This window comes from Artemia franciscana, chromosome 10, assembly GCF_032884065.1.
Source record: "Artemia franciscana chromosome 10, ASM3288406v1, whole genome shotgun sequence".
Classification (NCBI taxonomy): Eukaryota; Metazoa; Arthropoda; class Branchiopoda; order Anostraca; family Artemiidae; genus Artemia; species Artemia franciscana.
The window spans coordinates 9,924,847-9,946,558 of record NC_088872.1 but is presented as its reverse complement, the minus strand read 5'-3'; the positions used below and the strand labels follow the sequence as shown (position 1 = coordinate 9,946,558).

Sequence of the window (21,712 nt, the reverse complement as noted above, 5' to 3'; positions counted from 1 at the left end):
TTACAAGCGACGTAAACGAAAAATAAAAATGGTCTTAGAATTTACAATCTTCTCTACAAAATATCGAAAAGTTAGTGTGACTATTTCAACATGAAGCGTAAAAGTACATTTACGCTTCACTGGCGCACATTCACACTGGCGTACATTTTCAAGACCTATCAATCTTCATGGTTCCATCAAAGGGAAAAAGAGATATACATTTTCTACAGTCCTTTTGTTGAAACTGTGCTTAAGTCCATTGTTTTACATCTGTGGCTTGTTTTTCCAGCCAATTACATTATTCCTTGAGCGCATCTGAGATAGGGAACCCAAATTCACCTTTTAAAATCCTGATTGCTTTCCCTCTCCTCTTGCGTGAAAATTTATAGCCAAGTTAGAAAAATAAAAATTCAACTTCCCTGTGGTGTAGATTAGGGCCATATCTAGAATTTTGATTTTGGTTAGGGGGGGGATATTTTTTTCGGAGTGACGGGTAACAACAAACTTCAAAACACATCAAAAGTTTGTTTATATGCATTTTTGATATGTTTTTACGAGTGAGACAAAATTTTCGGGGGGGATCAAACTCATAAATCTTTCCCCCTTGGATACGGCTTTACGTGTATTAATTAGTGCAATGTATTTTTTTTAACCGATCTGTCCATATGGATTAGATTATTTGATTTTGCCACCATTATCTTCACTTCTAGATTTAAGAATTATTTTCTAAATAGAAAAGTAAAGAGAGAAAATTGCGTAATCTATTCCTTATTCAAAATAAAGTAAATTTAAACTAAAACAAAATGAAGTAAGGTAAACGGGTTCAATTCATAGTATATTAAACAATTTTCCAGTTAAAAAGGGAGTAGGTTAAGAGCTTGCAATATTTGGTTTGTTTTCCAACAATGGTATTTACTTATTTGTATCTTCTTGACTCACAAGAAAGATAACAAAGGACTACGTAAAAAGACAAACTCATAATCTTTATTAAAACTATCAGGAACTCAAAATTTAGCCAAATTTGGTTGAAAATATCTCCAGATATTATAGGGGCGGGGAGGTGACGAACCCAGAGACCCTAGATCACAAAAAAGCTTAGGTGTGTTAATAGGGGCTAATTAAAAAGCTATTCACTCCACTTTGAAATTTCATATTTAGACTACATGCGAGACGGTTGATAGCAGGGCCGAAAAATTAGTAGTGTTTGGGATATTTAACCCCAGTTCCTAAATCTCTTATATATTTTATTCGAACATTTTTATGAATTCCGAATTTGTCTTACTGACAGGAGGAGGGTAATCCTTTTAAAAATTATGCCTCGATTAATTATTCTTTAAGTGGTATACATCAAGGTAAACATGACGAGCAACAAAGAGATCAGAATTTTCAAGCCTGAAGACGTGTTTTCCTAAGTATCAGATGCCCCCTCCACCAGCTGAAAAATGAAACTCACCTTCCATGTTCCCCTTCAATGTTTTGTTTTGATACATTTCTCTTTCTTTTATCCTAATTTTATTTATTTTTATGCGTTTGATTCTTGTTTTAATTTTTCTATTTATTTTTCGTCTAGAATAGACAATGTCTGTTGCTATCTCAAAGAATTGAAACCTATTATTTCTATAAAAAGATTAAATTCTATATATAAATCGACTATCAGGCAATGTTTCTATTTGTAATCAATTTATCAAGAAAAGATTCACTAGAGGATAATGTCCAAAATTAGAACACAAATGAAATGACAGGTTTTAACAACCATAGGTACAAAGATAGACTTTGCCCCCAAAAACGTACTCCAAATTTGTATTGACTGTTGATAAAGATTAAAGCCTTGCATTTCTATAGTATTGAATTGTAAAATAGAACTATGTATTTAGTTTATTTTGTGTATATTTGGAAGTATTAACTAATAATAAAAAACTGTATTTAGGATATTTCTCCTCGGTAGCTACTACTGGTACGTTTTGACTGTATAATGCTTCACATTTCTGTTAGTATCGAACCAATCATTGGTTGCTTTCGAAAAATGGCAAAGCTTAAATTGCAAAATAGCTTACTCAATTGGATAATCCACAAAAATTACAATTGGCAAATTAAAAAATTTCCTGATTAGCGAAACACGAGGTAAAAGTGAGGTAAAGAATACGGCACTGGATTTTTCAGTCCCTACTGGCGGTGCAGATCTCCGTTTCCTCGTCCTTCAGCCAGCAACTGCAATAGGAGGTTGGGGCCAGCCATCCTGTGCTTTCGCACATCCTTCCTGTTTACCTTCTCTAGGTGCCCATTTAGAACTGGTTTTAATCTGGTTGAGCTTACAGAGTCACGCCACTGACCCTGTTCCAAACCAAATAACCAGCGACACCAGGAATTGAACCCCTGTACTCATGGACAAAGGATTTAAAGTATAGTGTGTTAACCACTTGGCCATATTTGCAAAATGCAGTCGCATTTATAAAGAAATATATCTAATTATTATCGGGTTTGATTGTTTATTCACTAATGACTGTCAAGTTAGTAATCTACTTTTTTCGGTTCAAAGTAGATTCTCATCAGGTTGAAAATTCCTATTTATTTGAATGACTTCAAAGGTCACAGCTGTTAAAAAAAAACTTACATAGAACCAATCGAGAACTTCAGATTCACTGAACCCAAACTGAGGACGATAGATCTGGGTTGTATTTTATTTTGATTCTAGGTGTTTACCCCCTCCCGGAAAATGCCCCCTCGGAAAATACACCCCTCCAAAAAATACCCCCTGTGGAAAATACCCCCTGCGGAAAATACCCCCTGCGGAAAATACACCCTCGGGAGGTTCGCTAAAAATTATTCCAAAAATTTTTTCCACACTGAAAATTCCTCCAGACAATCTCTCCCTGCTGAGTACTCCTCTGCGAAAAATGTCCGTATATTTCCCAATGAAATACACTATGTGTGAGCAATGGACAAATTACAAAACTTAAAAAGGCACTTAAACTTCTACAATTGGGTTCTGTGATTGTTTTGTAGTTAGGAAGGGAAGAGAGATACCTTAAAAGGTGCATTTAAATGCCAATGCCAAAACATCCCAGCTCTTATTGAGCCATCAGGTAAATACGTAATTAGTTCTAAGGGAGAGACGAGGGGAGGGTGGAGGTAGAAATTGATGCCTAATCCCCAGTGCAGTAACAAGTATTTTTTCTGAGGAGGGGGGGGCTATAAAAGAATAAAAATGGGTCAAAAATGTGAAAGTGATATGGACTTCTGGGAATATGCCCGCGCTACGCTATTATTAATGAAGTAATGAGTAACATTAGACCAAAAAAAGGGCAGAATTTATTCCGTATAGAAGGAGGACTGCCCCTTCTTTATCCACACCTCGCCCTAATTGTCGCAACAACTTCGGAGGGTGGTCATTAGATCGAAAATTGAAAATTCTAGTCCTTTTTTTATAAGTCGAAAAGGACTGGAGACCAACAAGCCACGGGGAGATTGGGTATTTTCTTCGGGGCGTACATTCTGGGAGTATTTTTCATGGGGGAGGGGGTTTGGGGAGTACTTTCCGCAGGGGTTATTTTCATGCGGGGGTGGGTATTTCCCACAGGAAATATTTTTTGTGCATTTTCCGGTTTGAGGTATTTTACGAGGCACTATTTTCTGGATGGGTTTTTTTTTCTGGGGCAAGAGGGTAGACGCCGACCACCGTGTGTAGGATATATATTTGCATGGTCCCAACTAATGGATTTTTTTGTGAATTTCTCAGTGATGAGGGATGGTTCCCATTTCCCTCAGTTTTAAATATTAAACCATTTTTGATTAGCCAGGATTGAACTGGCCCCAATCGCATCTGGTTATTTATTAATTTACAAATTTCTTAAAATGATAAGGTTTGATGCCAAATAGGCACAAAGATGCCTCAATTCAATGAATATAGGAGGAGAAAAGATCTCGTAAATGTATACTATCCTTAATAATTTTTCTTTTCCAGATTTCATTATATTTTTAATCTTTTCAAATATTAATTTTTATAAACATTCACACAAACACATGCACTCAGTGGCGCCATTTCAGAAAACCTTAGGGGGGGGCCAAAAATCGATTTTGGGCCCCCATCCAGCCTTAAAAATTTTAAAATTTTCGAACATGCCTTTAGGTACCGTACTACCTTTGGGGTTCATATTTTGCAGCTTATTTAGGGACCAAAAACAGTACCAAAATAGAACATTTACTGTATAAATCAGAAACTTACGTACAGTTACTTCAGCAATGGATATCTCCTTTGCTTCATTTTTGCGAAGTCGTCGACAAGCTTCTCAAAATTGAGCTCCTTCACTGCAGCTTTCTCAGAGAATATAAGCAGCAAATGCGAAAGTCGCTCGTTTTCCATCGTTGTCCGGAGGTAGTCCTTCACAAAGGTCAACACAGAGAAAAAACGTTCATTTGAGCACGTTGTGAGCGGGAGTGTGAGGACTACCCTGACGACCTTAAGAAGCTCAGAATAAGCTTCTTTCAATCCTCCGAGTTGTTCGAAGACATCTAAAGCATTTGCCGGTTTCTGTAGAAGCTGCGACACAAATGCACGAGCTATTAAAGCTTGACACTTCAGCTGCATAGTATCGATTCCCGCCTGATCGAAGTATGTCGCGATCACAAAAAGTAAATCTGAGTCCATAAAATCTGTGGATTTGGGGTTAAGGCAACGTGTGGCTTCTAGCACTGGCAGTTGGACAGAAAAACGCTCTTCAAACTCATTTAACACTCTGTCCAAAACCTCGTAGAACTCTCTCCGCATTTTGTCTTCCGTTGTTGTGCTTTCGGAGTCAATGTTGTGCTTTCCAATTGTTGTTGTCGTCAAATAGTCTCTTAGTCTTCCGGATATCTTCTGAACTCGTTTTGATTTAACAGGTATGGCTGAAGAGAGAGCACTTGTTTCCGACAGATCAGCTCCGACATTAATGGCCATCTCTTTAGACTTGCCGTATAGGACACGAAAATACTCGTCATCACGCATTTTCCTCAGTTCGTTCTTTGTTGCACTGATCAAAGTGCAAGCTTCTGAGATGACCAGATCTGCTGCCTGTAGTTGTTCAGAAAGAGGGTTTATCACTGCAAGAACTTCGTGAATGACATGCAAACTGAATATGAAGGGAAACGACTCTAGCTGGTTCTTAAGGCCCGTAGCTTCTGCCGCTGCCTCCCTGTCAGAAGATTCTTGAACTACTGACAGAACTGCGAGTATGCAGTCATATCTAACCAGGATCTTAGCCACTGATCTATACCAGTAAGACCAACGTGTCACTACTGTCCTTTCAAGCGTTAGCACAGGCACATTGGCAGTTTTCTGGGCTTCGACGAACAACTGGTATCGAGTGTTGCTGTTGGAGACGAAACTGTAAACTGTTTGCAAAACTGAAAATACTGATGAAATTCTTTGTATTTTCTGCATACAATCGCCAATGACAAGGTTAAGTCTATGGGAATGACAGTGTGTGTACACCGCTTGTGGTGCTTTTTCCCGGAGACGGGCCTGTACTCCTGAAAAGTGTCCGCTCATTACACTGGCCCCGTCATAGCACTGTCCAACACACTTTGACCAGTCAAGGCCGATACCCTTTATTTCGTTGTAAATGAAGTCGGCCAAACTCTCAGCGTCAACCTTGCGCATGTGGTAGCAACCTATGGCCCTTTCTTTGATTTTCAGGTCATGAACATAGCGCACTAAGATCGCGAGTTGTTCCTTTTTCGAGAGGTCTTTTGTCTCGTCAACAAGAACGGCAAAATATTTTGCTTCTCTGACTTCTTTCGCGATAGAACTTTTGATTTCATTTCCTATGACCTCAATGTAGTCGTTTTGGTACTCGTGTGACATGTAATGGCCATAGGCCTTACGAGAGTTTTTCATCAAGTCAGGGTTGATTTCTGTTAAAAGATGTACTGTCTCTACGAAATTCCCTTGATTGGCACTAGACTCCCCTTCATCATGGCCACGAAACGCAAGACCTTGCCGTCCAAGTAATGCTGTAGTTTTTAGTAGAGCTTTTACGTACTGTCTATTCTCTAGTATTTCTTTTTCGCGTTCTTTGGAGAGGCATGACGCAACAGATTCGGCCGCCTCCGTCTCAATAGCTTTAAACTGAGTCAAAGAAATGGTACATGCTTTGTGTCGGTCGCTGTTTTCGTGCTGCCGTATCAGTTCAGAAATGTCTTTCCACTTTCTAAATCCTATATCAATGAATGCTCTAGCTCCATACCTTTCGCCTGATCTTAGCGAGGATCCACTGAAATGTCGGCAATTGAAACAGAACACCGAGTCCTGTTCTTTCGAATATTCGAGCCATGGGTATTTCAAGAAATAGGAGCTGTTAAATTTTCGTTTGCGATTCCCGATGGTAGTGGCGGGATAGTCAGTCAAAACTGGTTGGCAGGGGTTATCATACGGGTTCACGGACAAATCGGTGCTGATCGTTCTGGAAGCCATTTCCTCCGTTTGTGGTTCGCGCAGGTTTGTCTCCTCAGAAATGAGTCTCACGTCCAGGGTCTGCTCGTTTCTCGGTAAAACCTCGGTTGCCGATGGGTTGTCCCTTGACGTCCCAGCATCACTATCCTACAGAGTAATCAAGTTTTAATTAAAAACAAATTAAAAGTGATGTCCCAGTTACTTCTTTTACCAGGACGTGAATTGTACATAATTAACATAGAAAACAACACAAAATTTAGAGCAAGCAACAACAAAAAACATAATCAATTCAACTACGAAGCTATAATCAATTAGTTCGTGGTAACGAACTTCAAGTAAAAAAGCGACACGGCTCAATAGTAACCGAAACTCTAAAACACGGAATTTTGATACCTATAGATGCATCAAAAGAATCAGATTTGTACGCTAATTTCAAATATATAAGTTGTATCAAATTTAGTTTTACCCATCAAAAGTTACGAGCCTGAGAAAATTTGTCTTATGTCCGAAAAAAGGGGAAAACACCCCCCCCCCCTGAAAGTAATATAACCTTAACAAAAATATCACCATTTAATTCAGCGCATCACTGAACTTTACTGCAGGAGTTTCAAGCTCCTATCTGCTAAAATGACGAATTTTGGATTTTCTTGCCAGAAGAAAGATCAAGGACGCGTGTTATTTTTTTTCCAGGGGTGATCGTATTGACCCAGTTGTCCTAGAATATCGCAAGAGGGCTCATTCAAAGGTAAATTAAAAGTTCTAGTGCCCTTTTTCAAATGAAAAAAATTTGGAGAGCAACTAGGCCCCATCCCACCCTCTTTTTACCCTAAGTCACCTGATCAAAATTTTGAAACAGCCATTTTGTTTAATATATTTAAAAATTTAATAAATATGTCTTTAAAGATGCCTTAATTGTCCAAAGTCTCTGGGGGAAGGTGTTCAATTTGTGGACTTTGCCCTTTTTTATAAATAGTTTTTTTTTATAAATAGTATAGGTAATTGCGAAGTATACAAACATTTTCAGTTTTTTTCTGGTGGGGGGGCAGCTCGAGCAGAGGAGGTTATGTAGGAGGATCTTTCCATGGAGAAACTTTTCATAGGGGAGCTGAATTTTCGATCAAGGGGGCACTGGATTTCCAAGCATTATTAAAAAAAGAATAAGAAATTAAATGAAAAAAAAGTTTCTTCAACTCAAAGTAAGGAGCAGGATTGAAACTTAAAACGAAAAGAAATTATTACATATGAGAAGGTTCACCCTTTCGTCAATACCTCGCTCTTTACGCTAATTTTTTTTTTAGTACAAAATTCCTATACAAAATTTCTTTATATATCTTGCTTTCTATTTACTGGCTCAATTTCACGCTTGGAAGTGTTAAGGGTAATTGTCCCAGTAAATTTTAACCAGGATTGTATTGTTCAGAGGATGTTTCCAAGGGGGATTTCTCCGTGGAGGTGAAGCCAGACTTCCTGGCTTTATTTAAAAAATGATCAGAAATTAAATAGAAAAACAGTTTTTCAACTGAAATTAAGGAGCATTATTAAAACTTAAAAATAACAAGAATTATTACATATACGAGGGGGGTTGCCTCCTCCTCAACACTGCGCTCTTTATCCTAAAGTTTAAATTTTGTCCCAATTCTTTAAAAATGACTCCTCAAACACAAAGGGCGTTTTATTAAAACAGTAAGTAACTTTTTTACAAATGCTGAAAAACTTTAGCATGAAGAGAATGGTGTAGAGGAGGGGGAAGACCCCCTCCTCTATGGGGGCACTGTGGGGGACTTGGGGTGGATCCGGATTTCTGGCAATTCCGCGAGATCGGTACTTCCTGACGCAATAGGACAAAATTTAAAATGTGGTAGATTTACTTACAGTCGGTTTGAAAAACGAAGCCAATCGTCGTTGCATCTTTATTTCTTCTTCTTTCCTTTGGGCTTTTATTTTCCTTTTTTTTGCACCACTCGCACCGGATGAACTCATGTTTCAATAATCCGATTTGAACTTGAACACAACTTAACACTGTTTCACGGTTCTTTATTTGATGAAGGGTAACGAGAAACTAAATACAAACCCTGGTCTGGATACCCAATTTCCAGATTGTTTTTCCAGAAATTTCCAGATGTTAGCCTACACATAAATGTGCCGACTGACGGGATTCATTAATCACTGGAGAGACTTCAATGTCACAGAAGCACCCGAGCCCAGGAAGGACTTTACTTTACAAACCCCTGCCAAAAGGGTGACCATAAATTAATTAGAGAGAACGGCAAAAACAGGATACTTTCTTGAAATGCAATAATCGTCGAGTATCTTGAATTTGCTATTTAGTAATAATTCACAGTAGAAATACGGTAAAAAAAAAAGAGAAAAAAGTAGAACAAGGACGAATAAACAAAGAATTACGTGGTTGAAATTGGGCCCCTCCAGAAATCAGGGGGGGGCCATGGCCCCCCCCCCTGCCCCCCCCAAATGGCGCCACTGCATGCACTTTGTCCTTTCAGCATATTTCCGGGGGATATTTTACAGGGAGGTATTTTCTGCGGGGGGGATATTACTTGGGTTTGTTTTCTGTGGGGGAGTTTTCTGAAGGGTATTGTCTGTGGGGATAAGTGCCTAGAACAGTTTTTCACGGGGGGAGGGGGTGCTTTCCGAGGGGAAGAAAAAATTGGGAATAGTTTCCTTTCAGCAAGGATGTACTTTTTATGGGGGTATTTTTTGGGGGAGGGGGTATTTTCTATGAGGGGTAGTTTTTGAGGGGAACTATCCCTCGATAATTCCGTTTTTAGTTTTGGTGAATATTGGTCCAAGTCACTTTTTACTTCCAGTTTTTATCACAAACTATTTAATAAGATTCTCTTGTGATGAAATCTTTTTTGAACCTGTTCATTTTATTCAGTTGAATAGGACAATAAAAAGAAAGAGGGTCAATTTGGGAATTGGTTAATAAGTTTAAATTCTGTTTTTCTTTCACTATTCTATATTTTTTAAACGTCTGAATATATAAGGGATTTAAGTGCGAGGGGGAAAATTGTCCTGTTAGGAAAGAGGTGCATTTTTAGTGGCCGTTATAAAATCAAAACCTGGTTTTGAGTATATCTACTTCTTCTATAAACTATTCTAAGGCGCAGGAAATTGCATAAAGATAAGTATACTTCCGTTATAATATACGGAAGCAATAAATCGTTCTGTAATTTTGGTTTGAGTTTAATTTTCTTTTAAGATTAAATGCATATTAATTAGGTATATTATTGATTAAATAAATTGGTCCTTTTGTCAGGAATCCTTGTCGTTTAAAATTTCTAGCATTTGTTTCATTTTGCATGCAATTTAATTGCTTTTCTTATTTGAGAGTTTTTCCTAAAAGTGTTTAAAAATAAATTTATTCCTACGAAAAAAAATATCTGAAATATATTCCCTGATACCCAACCGCCACTGCTATTTTGGCGTCTGGCCCCCCTGGAAAACTTTCTGTCGGCTCCCTTGGTTCTGGGAGGCCTGCTTTCAATATTTTCATCATATTTAGGTATATTTCATTAGGATTAACCCAACTTCACTTCTTGTGCGTATTCCGTATAATTAATAAGCACCTTGAAAATAATTTCAATGCATTTAAAAAAGCCATTCACTCAGAAATATATTGTAAACAAATTGATTTTATCACCTTTTTATTACTTTTTTTAATCACCTCTCTGTTGGTTTTATGACGCAACTTCCTTTGAAAAATCGTAAGATTTGTTAAGCCTGCCAAAGAGTCTCAGATCTGGAGCATAATACTGGCCAAAAAAAATAAAAAAACAAAAAGAGTTACAACTTGTTGTAGTAGTATGCATGCTTGAATATGTTGTAGTTGTGATGAGAAATGATAGACCTATAACCAAGGATGATACCTTTGTTGGAATATTTACAATTCTAAACACTTTCAAGGTAGCGTAAATTATGTACGTTTTGTATTACGTAAGATGAGAAGAAAACAGGCATATGGCGTTATTCTCAATGATAGTTTGCCAGAAAAGTTGAGTGAGAACCCTCGCACGGACTTACCGAGCGAACCAAGAGCGAAGTTGCTGCGGCTGGGGGCCTGGGTTGCAAACCGTAGCGAATGAAGGCAATGGAGGGAGGTGAAAAAAATCGATAAGGCCAGCTTTTGCTACCTAAGGAGCTGGTGAATCTGCGCTTTTGTATATTAAAAAAACAACAATTTTTTCAACTGAGAGGAATGAGCAACATTAAAACTATAAAAACAAAATTTCATATATAAGGGGGGCAACCCTTTCATCAACTCTCGTTCTTTATGTTAAAGTCTTGAAGTTCTGTAACGATATATTTCATTTGAATTCAACGGCCCTTATGTTTGAGCAGATTTTCTTCAATAATTGGGACATAAAGTCTAACTTTAGCGTAAAGAGTGTGGTTTGAGGAAGGGGCCCCCCATCATATACGGGATAATTTCTGTTACGTTTAAGTTTTAGTGTTGTTACTTACTTTCAGTTGAAAAACTTATTTTTTTAAATTAAAGCTCTAACCATTTTTCAAATCAAGCCAGGTACCCCCTTCCCTGTTTCAACTGTTTCCTGAAAATGTTCCTCACAGTTTTCCTCTCTACTGAAAATTCTCTCCGTAGAAAATATATCCCCAAAGAAACCAACTCTATAAAATTTCTGTATATTTCCCAATAACAGGTATTACATATGCAACTTGGCAACGGTCAAATAACGATGAGCGAATTGCGTAATTTTGAGCCCTTTCTCCAGGGACTATGGGGAGAGGCTCATGTCATCCCCAAAGGCACAGCTATTGGACCTTTCAACTATGCTGGATCAAGATTTTGATCGTATAACTTTTGAGGAAAAAGATGTGGGAGAGAAGCTAGTAGCCACTCAATCTTTTTGGTCACTCAAAATGGCACCAGAACTTTTGATTTTCTATCAAATGAGCCCTCTCCCTACTTTTTAGGACCACTAGTTAAAGACGATCGCCTCTGAGGGAAAAAACAAAAAACTACAAACACATTTGTTATCTTTCTTCGGTAAAAAAAAATACTGAAGTTCCACATTTTCGTATGTAGGAGCTTGAAATCTTTACAGGCTCGGGCTGTGAGGTCCCCCTCACAAAAGCCTGTGGTTGAATTATATTATGCTAGAAAATTATTATATTGACTTTTTCTCAAAGCTAAGACTAGACACTGATTAACTTTATTTTTTCTAAATTGGGATATCTACAGCATACATACATACCTTTCTTTAATTAGTAGTGTTCTTATTTTGTCTTAGCCCTTCCCTTGTTTGGAAAGCTTATATTATTTATTTGCCAGATAATTGACAAATTCTGAACATTATTGCTTTATGTGTCCTTTTGGAAATAATTTTATTTTCCTTGAATTGACTTCTGTTTTAATAATTTCTTCTCATATCCAAAATATTGATACTGAAATAGAACCAGACTTTGTTTTGTGAGAATTTTTGATGAAAAAACATAAGCGTTCAACAGCAGTGGGTTGTTAAATTTGAATTTGAATAAGTCTTTTTCGGCTCCTGCAGAACTACTACAAAATGCAATAAAGCTACATACAATAAGCTATTGTATGTAGCTTATTGTATACAATAAAGCTACAACAAAATGCAATAAATGCAATAAAGCCCTTGCATAAAGCTACACGTTTATTAAGCTTATTGTGGCAAGCGTAAGGCAAGAAACAAACTCATTGTGGCAAGCGTAGGGCCAGAAATAAACTCCATTGCTTTCTGTTTTCCATTTGAAAGGCTTATCAAAGCTTGAATTTCTAAGAACCAGTTTTCCGCATAGAACCTTTCCAAAATAGTTGGAAGCTTGCTCGTTTTCTTCTCTCCAAGAAGCATAGTTTCATTTCTATGAATATGTTAGTTTGAAAGGGTGCAATAGGATCTTCATACTAGGTAAGCTTTGATAAACTTAAGATAGATATTAAGGTAGAAAAGGATCACTGTTGGAGTAAATAAGAGCAAGAAGGGAAGTTGTATGCCGCTTTTAGGAGCTTTTACACCTAATACAGCCACAGTTCTTGAAATATTGACCAAATTTCCGTTATATCCAACAAGACAACAATGTTAATTGCATTGTCGATAAAACTAACAATTAAAGTTGGGCTTTATCAAGTCGGGCTCGATAAAATCAAGCCCGACAACAGCACCATTAAATGCACCGTGCGTAATTTACTGAGTTGGAATGTGTTCAACTTTCGTGCTTAATTTTTAAGACAGACCAATCAGAGCGAAGGTTAGAGGTGTGATTGTTTTGAATGAGGAAAGATATAAACTTTGAATGGTGGTTTCCCTATCTGTATGATTAATCCGGCAGCAAATGCAGACACTGATATAGACTTGTATTGGAAGTATTAGTGTTGATATAGACTAGTGCTGGGGAAATAGACTTTTTCGAATACCGTTCTTGCCATTTCAATTTTCCACGCTTGTAGTACATGTGCAACATAAGAATAAAAAGAACATGGATAATTCTTAAGCTTTATCTTTTCTCCATTAGTTGTAACTATAGGATGGCTTGGAAATAAATCATATACATTCTCCTAGAGTGACCCTCTGCATAAGAAGTTGATTTAGTGTCGATTCACTGATTTAGGAAGCCAAAGGAGATTGACTACCTGCCGCAAGCACTAGTATACCTGCCAGGATCAAGATCCCTTCAACTGTGGGGATCAGTTGAGCGGGGATCAACGCCTTCCTTGCTGTCTGGAAGATGCTTGAATCAACTGTAGAATAAACCTAAACGCACCAACAAGCCCCCCAAAAATGTCAATGACCCGAAACGAAAAAGCCACATAAGATAAGGCCAACTCATTTTGCTTGGTCGTAGCAACACTTATCTTCGTTAAACTACTCAAAGCCAACCTATTCAATAGCCCAACAGATGGCATAGCCTGCTTGACGCCAAAGTCTAGATGTAGATAGTGAGGGGAAAGAGATGGGTGGCGAAACCAGTGCTTCTTAATTCCCGTAAAGATTACAGAGCACAGAGTGAAGAGCACAGAGCACAGAGCCTCATGGAATCAGGGGACCTCAAATGCTAGCGACAATTTAATCTACACCCCCGTAGAGATTCCACTTCCACTTTTACCATAGAGGAACCAGTCATAATGATTGCTTCCGACCCACCTTACCTGTAACCTGAAGTATTTCCAGCAAAGACACAATTGCCTAATATCTTGCTATGTAACACAAGGTCTCCAAAGAACAAGGTAGACGAGCTAGAAGTTATTATCAAACAGACTAGCTGCTCGATTGCAGCTGTTACTGAATGCTGGGACGTTACCGGTGAAACTGGCCGTATAAACGGTTATACAAACTTTTAAAATACAAGACGTGATCAAGGCCTGCGGTGCTGCGGTGGAGGCGTTGGCTTGTACTTTTAGCAGGACATACTCTGCTAGCTGTTTAGCCAACCAACGGATACTTGTCATGAAGTGATATGAGCTGAATGCAAGCTGACCTTTCTCTATAGACGATTTTCCTGTCTTGTACTCGCAGTTGTATACTGTCCTGATCCGCTGCAAGCTGCCTGTGAGTGGTCAAACAGCTGCTGCGAAGAAATTCCACAACCACACTGTGAAAGTTAACTGGGCTGCCCATATATATATAACATATCAATATATATCATATATATTAACATCAACAATATATATCAATTATAGAATTGTGTCAACAAATGATGAAAGCCCTACAGTTTTCTTTTGGCTTTTAGTGCCAATTTTGAGACTTTTATAGTTTACAGTCGCTTCATGATTTTAAGATTATTTTGGGAAAACTCGATAGTAATGAGACCGTTACCCCTATCATTCCTTCACAAACCTGTAGGTGGGGTGCAAAGCTCTAGAAAAATTAATTGAGCCATCATAATTTCTACCGTTGATTTATGTCACCATTTACATAGAGCCTCTACTTTCTCTCTAGTAAAGAACGAGAATGGTAGCTAAGTGGAATGAGATAATGTGATGTGATTTTTAAAGATTCTATTTACTTTGGGTTCAACAAGAGATCATTCCTAGTACTTTGTCCTTGTTCATTTTTCCAGTCCTACAAGTCACTCCACCAGATCAATGAAGATCATAAGAGTGACATCGACAGGCCATGCCATATCTATGAATAAATAAATTTTAAAAAACAAGTTTTTTCAACTAAAAGTAAGGAGCAACAATAAAACTTAAAACGAACAGAAATTATCATGTGTATGAAGGAGATTGCCACCTCCTCAACACCTCGCTGTTTACGGTAAAGTTTTTTTTAGTACTTTAAAAAAAGCTTCCTATTGTTCTAATCAAACGACCCTTGTGTTTCAGGAGTTGTTCTTAAGGAATTGGGGCAAAATTCAATGTTTAGTCCAAGTCACATTACAGCTGTACTTACACAAAAATAAAATCAAGCCTGACAGTAGCGTCAACAATATGCCGTGCGTAATTTTGTGAACTGGACTGTGTTAATATTCGTGCTATTTCATGACTGACCAGTCACAGCAAAAGTTAGAGGTGTGATTTATTTTAATGAGAAAAGATAGAAGCTTTGAATAGTATTTTTTTTCTATTTGTGTGAAGAATCTGGCGGTAAATTTAAAGACAAAGTACTAGCAGACAATAGACTATTCAGTGCCGACATAGACTTGTATCGGATAAAATTGGTGCTGGTATAGACTTGGTGTTGGGACGAATTAGTGCTGAATAGACTTATCAAGACCCATTCTTGCCATTTCAATTTTCCACGCTTGTTGTAAATGTTAAACATAAAACTCACGAAAAAAATGCATAATTCTTAACTTTTAGCTTTTCTTTATTAGTTACGGCTATAGGATAGCTTGAAAATAAATCAGATACATTCTCATAGTGACCCTCGTCATAAGAATAGGACTGCAGAGATCAATATTGATAAAAGAGATTTTTTTTTTGTGTCACTTACTTGACCAATTATGTTCTAGTCCTCAATAGTATCGCGATCTAGCCGTCCCTGTCTTTGAAATACCACGGTGTAATGGTATAATTGAACACTTAGTTCATACAATCAGTCAGTAAATGTATCCGCTGGACCTGTGGAAATGCTGTTAAATGCAAGGGGCCACGCCATCGATTTATTATGAGAGGACTTTTCAATGGCGTCGCCCCTCCTGCTGTATGATACATATGATCCCTGTAGGAAATATTGTACCTCGGCTAGCTTTGCCTAACACTAATCACAAACGACTGATTTGGAGACTTTTTGCTGGTTTTTCTACTACGGCTAACACAGAGATTTCATACATATATGGGACTCTTGATCTGTTGTCTGAGGTAATTGACCTCAAATGGAAGATCTCAAGAAGATCTTTTAACAAACTCTACGACCGTTGACTTCATTTTTTGTTTGAATGGAATGCCAACATTGAAGTTTTAGTGTCAAATACCATAGTAACGCTTGTTAAAGTAAGCTAACATTTATGAATAATTAGGGGCTTTTCTTGATTTTAACATACAACTAGAACTAAGAAATGGGATGTAGGCCAGATCATGGCTTGGCTGCCAAGCCAGGATAAGCAACACTAGGCCAATACTCGGAGTGAAACTATATAATGTCCAAAAAGAGAAAATACATTAAAGGTGTATTTTGTAGATCATGCTTGTTGATTTTTGTTGATTGTTGTGTATTTTGTAGATGAGATGAGCACCTGAACACTTTGAACGAATATTCTACTTTCTCTAATAAAAATAGTGGAGTTCATGCTCAAGTCTACAGAGCACTGGCAAATCCAGAGGGACTGGGACCCCTGAAAAGAAACTAGCCCCTGGCAGAAACTAACATCTATATATGAAATTGGGACTACCTGTTGAGTCTGTCAGAGGGCCCAATGAGAACCCCCCAGGAACTGCAGCTATCCACCTCTTTAGCAAAGGCGTATCTACAGCAGAGTCTTGGGGGGCAACATTTGTTCTGGCGTTCTCATTCTATGTTTTTTCTGTTTTTTTACTCTATTTCTTAAATGAGCTTTTCAATTTGGTCAATTAGTGGTGATCTCGTTACCTCATCCCCCTCCATAAAGATTTTGATCATGATCCACCATTGATAAAGAGCTGAATGGCTATAGTTCCTAGGAAGTTCTCATTTGTTCCTCTGATAGGTCCAACATGTAGGCTATATTTCATATGAACGTCTTGTCAATGTTCTTCTGAGAAAATCTTGTTTTTTTCAAACAGTTCGTGGTACCGAACTGCAAGTACGGAGCAACACGGCTCAATAGTATTCGAAACTTTAAGAAATAGAGTCTTGATAACAATAGATGCATCAAAAGAATCGAATTTTGATACTTATTCAAAATATGTAGAATTAATCGAATTTAATGGTACCTATCAAAAGTTACAAACTCGGGAAAATTTGGCCAATTTTCGAAAAAGGGGGAAAACTCCCTCAAAAATCAAGTGATCTTAATGAAAATCGCCCCATCAGATTGCAGAAATGTATAAGAACTTAAAATTTTGCATTTTTTTCAGAAGAAATATCATGAATACGTGTTTATTTTTACTTTTATTTATTTCTTCTTTCACAGGGGTGATCATTTCGAGCCAGCGATCATAGAAGATATCAAAGGTCTCCTTTAATCGGAAATCAAAAGTTCTAGAGACATAAGTGACCAAAAATTCTGGAGGGTAGCTAGTCCCCCTTCCTCGCTAATTTTTTCCCCCAAAGTCACCCTATAAAAATTTTGAGACAGTCATTTTGATCAACATACTCGAAAAATCTAATAACTATGTCTTTGAGGATGACTTTAACCCTACAGTCCCCAGGGAGAGGACTGCAAGTTTTACATTTAGTATTTGTTATTGGGAAGTATTCATACGTTTTAGGGAGGATTTTCGGGGGGGAGTATGTAGGTGGATCTTTCCACGGTAGAATTTTTCATGGGGAAGGAAATTTCTTATGAATGGTAGGGGAGCCAAGTTTTTCAGTATTATTAAAAAAAAACGATCAAAAATTAAATAAAAACATTTTTTTTCAACTGAAAGCAAGGATCAACATTAAAACTTAAAATGAATAGAAATTATTACGTATATTAGAGGGATCGTGCCTCATCTATACTTCACATTTTATGCTAAAGTTTTTTTTTAGTATTTTTAAAAGAGCTATTTAATCTAATTAAACGGCCTTTGTGATTCAGGAGTCATTCTTAAAGAATTAGAACAGAACCCGAACTTTAGTGTGAAAAGCCAGGTATTGACAAGGGGTTGACCCTCCCCATATACGCAACAATTTCTGTTCGTTTTCAGCTTTAATGTTGCTCCTTACTTTCAGTTGAAGAAATGTGTTTTTCTTTTATTTAATCCTCGTTAAGAGTTCATGCTTAAGTTGAATAAGTGAGATGACTGTATTTTCTCCAAGAGCTGTTTCATATCTGAATGATATAGTACTAAGATGTTAGTTTCTGTCAGATCTTGAGTAGGTTTTAATCCAGGATGAGTTATTTCAGGTCAATATTCGAAGTGAAACTATTTTATGTTAAAAAAAAGAGATGACACGTTAGGCGCATATATTTGGATGAAACAGATTTTGCATCAAGGATTGACTGCACTTGGAAACTTAACGTGGTTTTTTTTTCAGATTTACGCACAGTACATTTTTAATATGATTAAAACTGTTTTGTATCCTTATGCAACTCCAGATAGTACTTCAAAGCCATTACTTCACATTAATTTCCTGAAAAATAGCATGAAGATAGATAGTTCGAATTGTAGCCATATTTTGTCAATTATCAATCTGAACATATTTTCAGGCCAATTTGAATCATTCAAATAGAGTATGTTTAGAAAAATTCCATCGTCGCGATATCACAGTAACACTTTGAAATTAGCTAGGGAACAATTTTAAATAAAAGCTTAGTTTATCCTCGAAAATTTGTAAAGGCCGAACAAAGTCAACCCCCTACACTATCTTCCATCATTCTTTTGCTATTTTACCAAAAACTTGTGGCCATGCGTCAGTTGTGTCAATTCTTCCTAAATTATATAAAAAAAACAAGTTTTTTTAACTGAAAGTTTTTTAAGGAGCAACATTAAAACTTAAAACGATTAGAAATTACTCCATATATGAAAGGGGCTGCTTCCTCATCAACGCCCCGCTCTTTACGCTAAAGTTTGACTATTTCTCTCAACTCTGCTTTTTAAAAGAGTAAAAAACTTCAGCGTGAAGAGCGGGGCGTCGTAACTGATCTTGATGAAACACATATATATTTAAAATCAGCATTAAAATGCGATTCTTTTGATGTAACTATTGGTATCAAAATTCCATTTTTTAGAGTTTCGGTTACTATTGAGCCGGGTCACTCCTTACTACAGTTCGTTACCACGAACTGTTTGATCTAATCAACATAAAAGCTCATTAACTACATAAAGGTCATTAAAGCGGTTCTAAAATGTTTGGTGACTCTTTAAGAAAGGACTTTGGATTGTAGCGAGATGTTGAAGCGTGATTCCTGCATGGACCATGAATGAATCTTGAATCTCCTAGACATAAAGTCTACTTCGGCATTTGGAACAGATGGAAGAAAAAAGTTCAATTCATATGGGCTTCGATGAAGAAAAATATCCAATTTATATGGACTTCTATGGAAAAAAAAATGTCCAATGTATATGGACTTTGATGGAAGAAACATGTCCAATTTATATGGACTTCGTCTCTATGTCACTCTTCCTCTTTTCTATGGTCTAGGGTTTAAATGTATATCGCGTGTGAAATTGCTGCAAAGCCTGTGAGTAAAGTAAAAATCTAGTAGAAATTCCTGAATTCGATTATGGATTTATACTCTAAAGTTAATTGAAGTAAAATTTCAAAAAAGAAGTATTTCAAGAAAAGTAAAGATCCCAAATTAAAAATTAAGATGAGTAGAACTAAGATTCTTTGATAATTCAAACTTAAAACAACCAGAAATTTAAGTCAAGAAACAAATGAAATCCAAAATGAACAGAAATTAACATATTTAATCACGTCAAACATAAAGATAACACATACTGGTGTAAATGAATAAATAAATCCTAAAAGAAATAAACAATAAATTGAATACTCAAATTAAACTCAAAACGTTTGAAATTACCACGAACAGGATTTTTGAAACTGCCTCCTAACCATCGAAGTTTAAACCCCTCCCCACTAAACCAAATCAAAGCATTAGTATTAGCAGTCACAATCACAAGTAGTTACAGCCGCAAGTAGTTACCATCGTAGTCGAAAGTAGTCGCAATCGGAGTTGCAAGCAGTTCCTATAATAAAGCCTATATGTAAACAATGCACAAGTTTCATAGTTTATAACCTTTGCCCCAGGGACTGTGGGGGTTAATGCTGTCCCCGAGGCATAGTTTCTATGCAGCCTTGATTCTATGCACCGTGGGAATGTCTTGAAGTAAATTCAATTTTCTTTTGTTCCATATATTCTAATTCAGTAAAACCTGTCCCTAAAGCCAGATACCTTCAGAAGGTAGTGAACAACCACTGAATTTGAATTTTGAAATGAATTTTCAGCAAAAGTTGTTGTAACCGTCAAAAGGTCCGGAAATGGTACTGCACACCCCTACTTCACAGCATGTACAACACTCAAGCTCTACAAGTTAATATGTCGACCCCTTGAGTAAGTAACCAATGCCAACCAATATGATAACATATTAAGCATTTAAACTATTTACAGGCTATCTCCGAGTAATGCGATTGTCCTCAACCACCGGTTTTGTATTTGTAACAATATGCTGGCTTCTTGTAGAAAGTCAACCCATTGGCAAAAATAGAGGCAGAAATGAGACAAGAGCCATTCGGACAAAAGTACAAAGCCTTCTGGCTGAGGATAATTACAGAGTGAGTAATCTTCTTTTAGTGTAGGATAAGATAAGATATTTAATTTCAAAAAATGTCTGTCACAAACACTGTAGGACCGAATCCACATATTTGAGTCATAAAACCATAAAACAAAATCATAAAAATAACACAATAGCTAAAAAACTGGCTAAGCAATGTCAAATACAACAAAATCAGAAAAGCAAAGCCATTCATTAGTCGAAAAAAAATTAGCGGCAAAAGGTCAGAAAGTTAAAAAGGTAAAAACTAAAACAAAACTAAAAATGAGTGAGATAAAATTGGTGTTGAAAAGGTTTAAAAGAGAACATATAAACAAAGAAGAGGGAACAAAAGAATCGAACAGACATAAAACTTGGGTATCACCAGTGCCAAAGAAAAAAAAAGAAAACTAGTGGTTTCTTTTATCAGTAATGAGTGGGACAAAGGTTGTTTCATGCATGGAGGAAAAGCAATGGATGGGGGACAAGATAGGAACGGGTTCAGAAACAGTACGTGGCAGGCGGTGTCTGGATGGGGAGTGTCTTTTGGGGGAAATGTTTTCCGTATGAAGGTTTATTATTGCATTTTTTTGCAAAACGGAGGCACAACGTTCCTCTCCTGTGCTAAAGATTTTCCAGTTTAGCCTTTTCTAGAAGGAGCGAGTATAGTACCGTAGCTTCTTTAAAAATTATTTTCAGGGCTCTTTTTTGAATGGATTCAATTTTTTCTGATTCATCACATGAGATGCCCAGGATGCCGAACTGGACATGCATATTCAAGGTGTGGGTGGATAAAGGAAGTATATATCCGTAAAGAATGGGATGGGGGACGTTAATTTTATTCTAGAGCTTAAGAAGAGACATGGACGCATTAGCTTTATGGAAAATATCTTCGAGGTGGATACCCTGCTTTAAATTAGAAGAAAATGTAACCCCAAGTAATTTAAAGGAAGACATAGAAATATCTGGGGGGATAGGGTTGAGGAAAAGGGGTGAGAATTTCCATCTGTCGGGAAATTCCTTAGCGAGGTTATTTATCATAATTAAAAAAAGGAGGGGACCCAGGAGAGTACCTTGGGGTACTCCATTGTGGACAGGGAGGGGGCTGGAATAATGGTTCTGATATTTAACTACCTGTGATCCATTTGATAAAAAGAAAGCGATCAATTTAACCAGGAAAGGACCAATATTGAAATCAGAATGGTCAAAACTTTTTGAAGGTCAATGGAAACTAAGTTTAGCCAGCAATTAGATTTTTCGAGAATTTTTCCAATTGAGTCATTAAGAAAAACAAGGTAATGGGAAGTAGAAGTGGATCTGAAGTTCTCGAATTGTCTCAGGTCAGTAAAAAGTAGGATTTTCTCTTTTAGCCAATCTGCAAGGAATCCTTCACATAGAAAATAATATAGTTTAGAAAATATAGGAGTGAGTGAAATAGGACGAACACCTTCAAAACTAGGTTTTCCGTCTTTCCTTTTCAA

At 37.1% G+C, this 21,712-nt stretch overlaps 2 protein-coding genes across 4 annotated transcripts in view; one reads left to right on the top strand and one right to left on the bottom strand.

Annotated features, from left to right (window-relative positions):
• LOC136031762 (uncharacterized) overlaps positions 1-21,712 on the top strand; it is a 59,021-nt gene that overhangs the window by 16,272 nt on the left and 21,037 nt on the right. Inside the window, exons 1-2 of one of the 3 annotated variants that reach the window (XM_065711497.1) lie at positions 1,820-1,933; positions 20,090-20,253. In XM_065711497.1, the coding sequence (XP_065567569.1) occupies positions 20,104-20,253 (150 nt within the window). In that variant the 5' untranslated portion in view covers positions 1,820-1,933; positions 20,090-20,103. Of the gene's footprint in view, positions 1-1,819; positions 1,934-10,174; positions 10,334-20,089; positions 20,254-21,712 lie in introns of those variants that run through there. The other 2 variants (XM_065711495.1, XM_065711496.1) reach the window with 2 other exon arrangements.
• On the bottom strand, positions 4,017-8,853 carry LOC136031761 (zinc finger MYM-type protein 1-like). The gene is made up of 2 exons (XM_065711493.1): positions 8,282-8,853; positions 4,017-6,556 (listed from the first exon to the last, which is right to left on the bottom strand). Exons 1-2 carry the CDS (start codon positions 8,387-8,389, stop codon positions 4,208-4,210), a joined length of 2,457 nt encoding a protein of 818 aa, XP_065567565.1. The 5' UTR covers positions 8,390-8,853; the 3' UTR covers positions 4,017-4,207.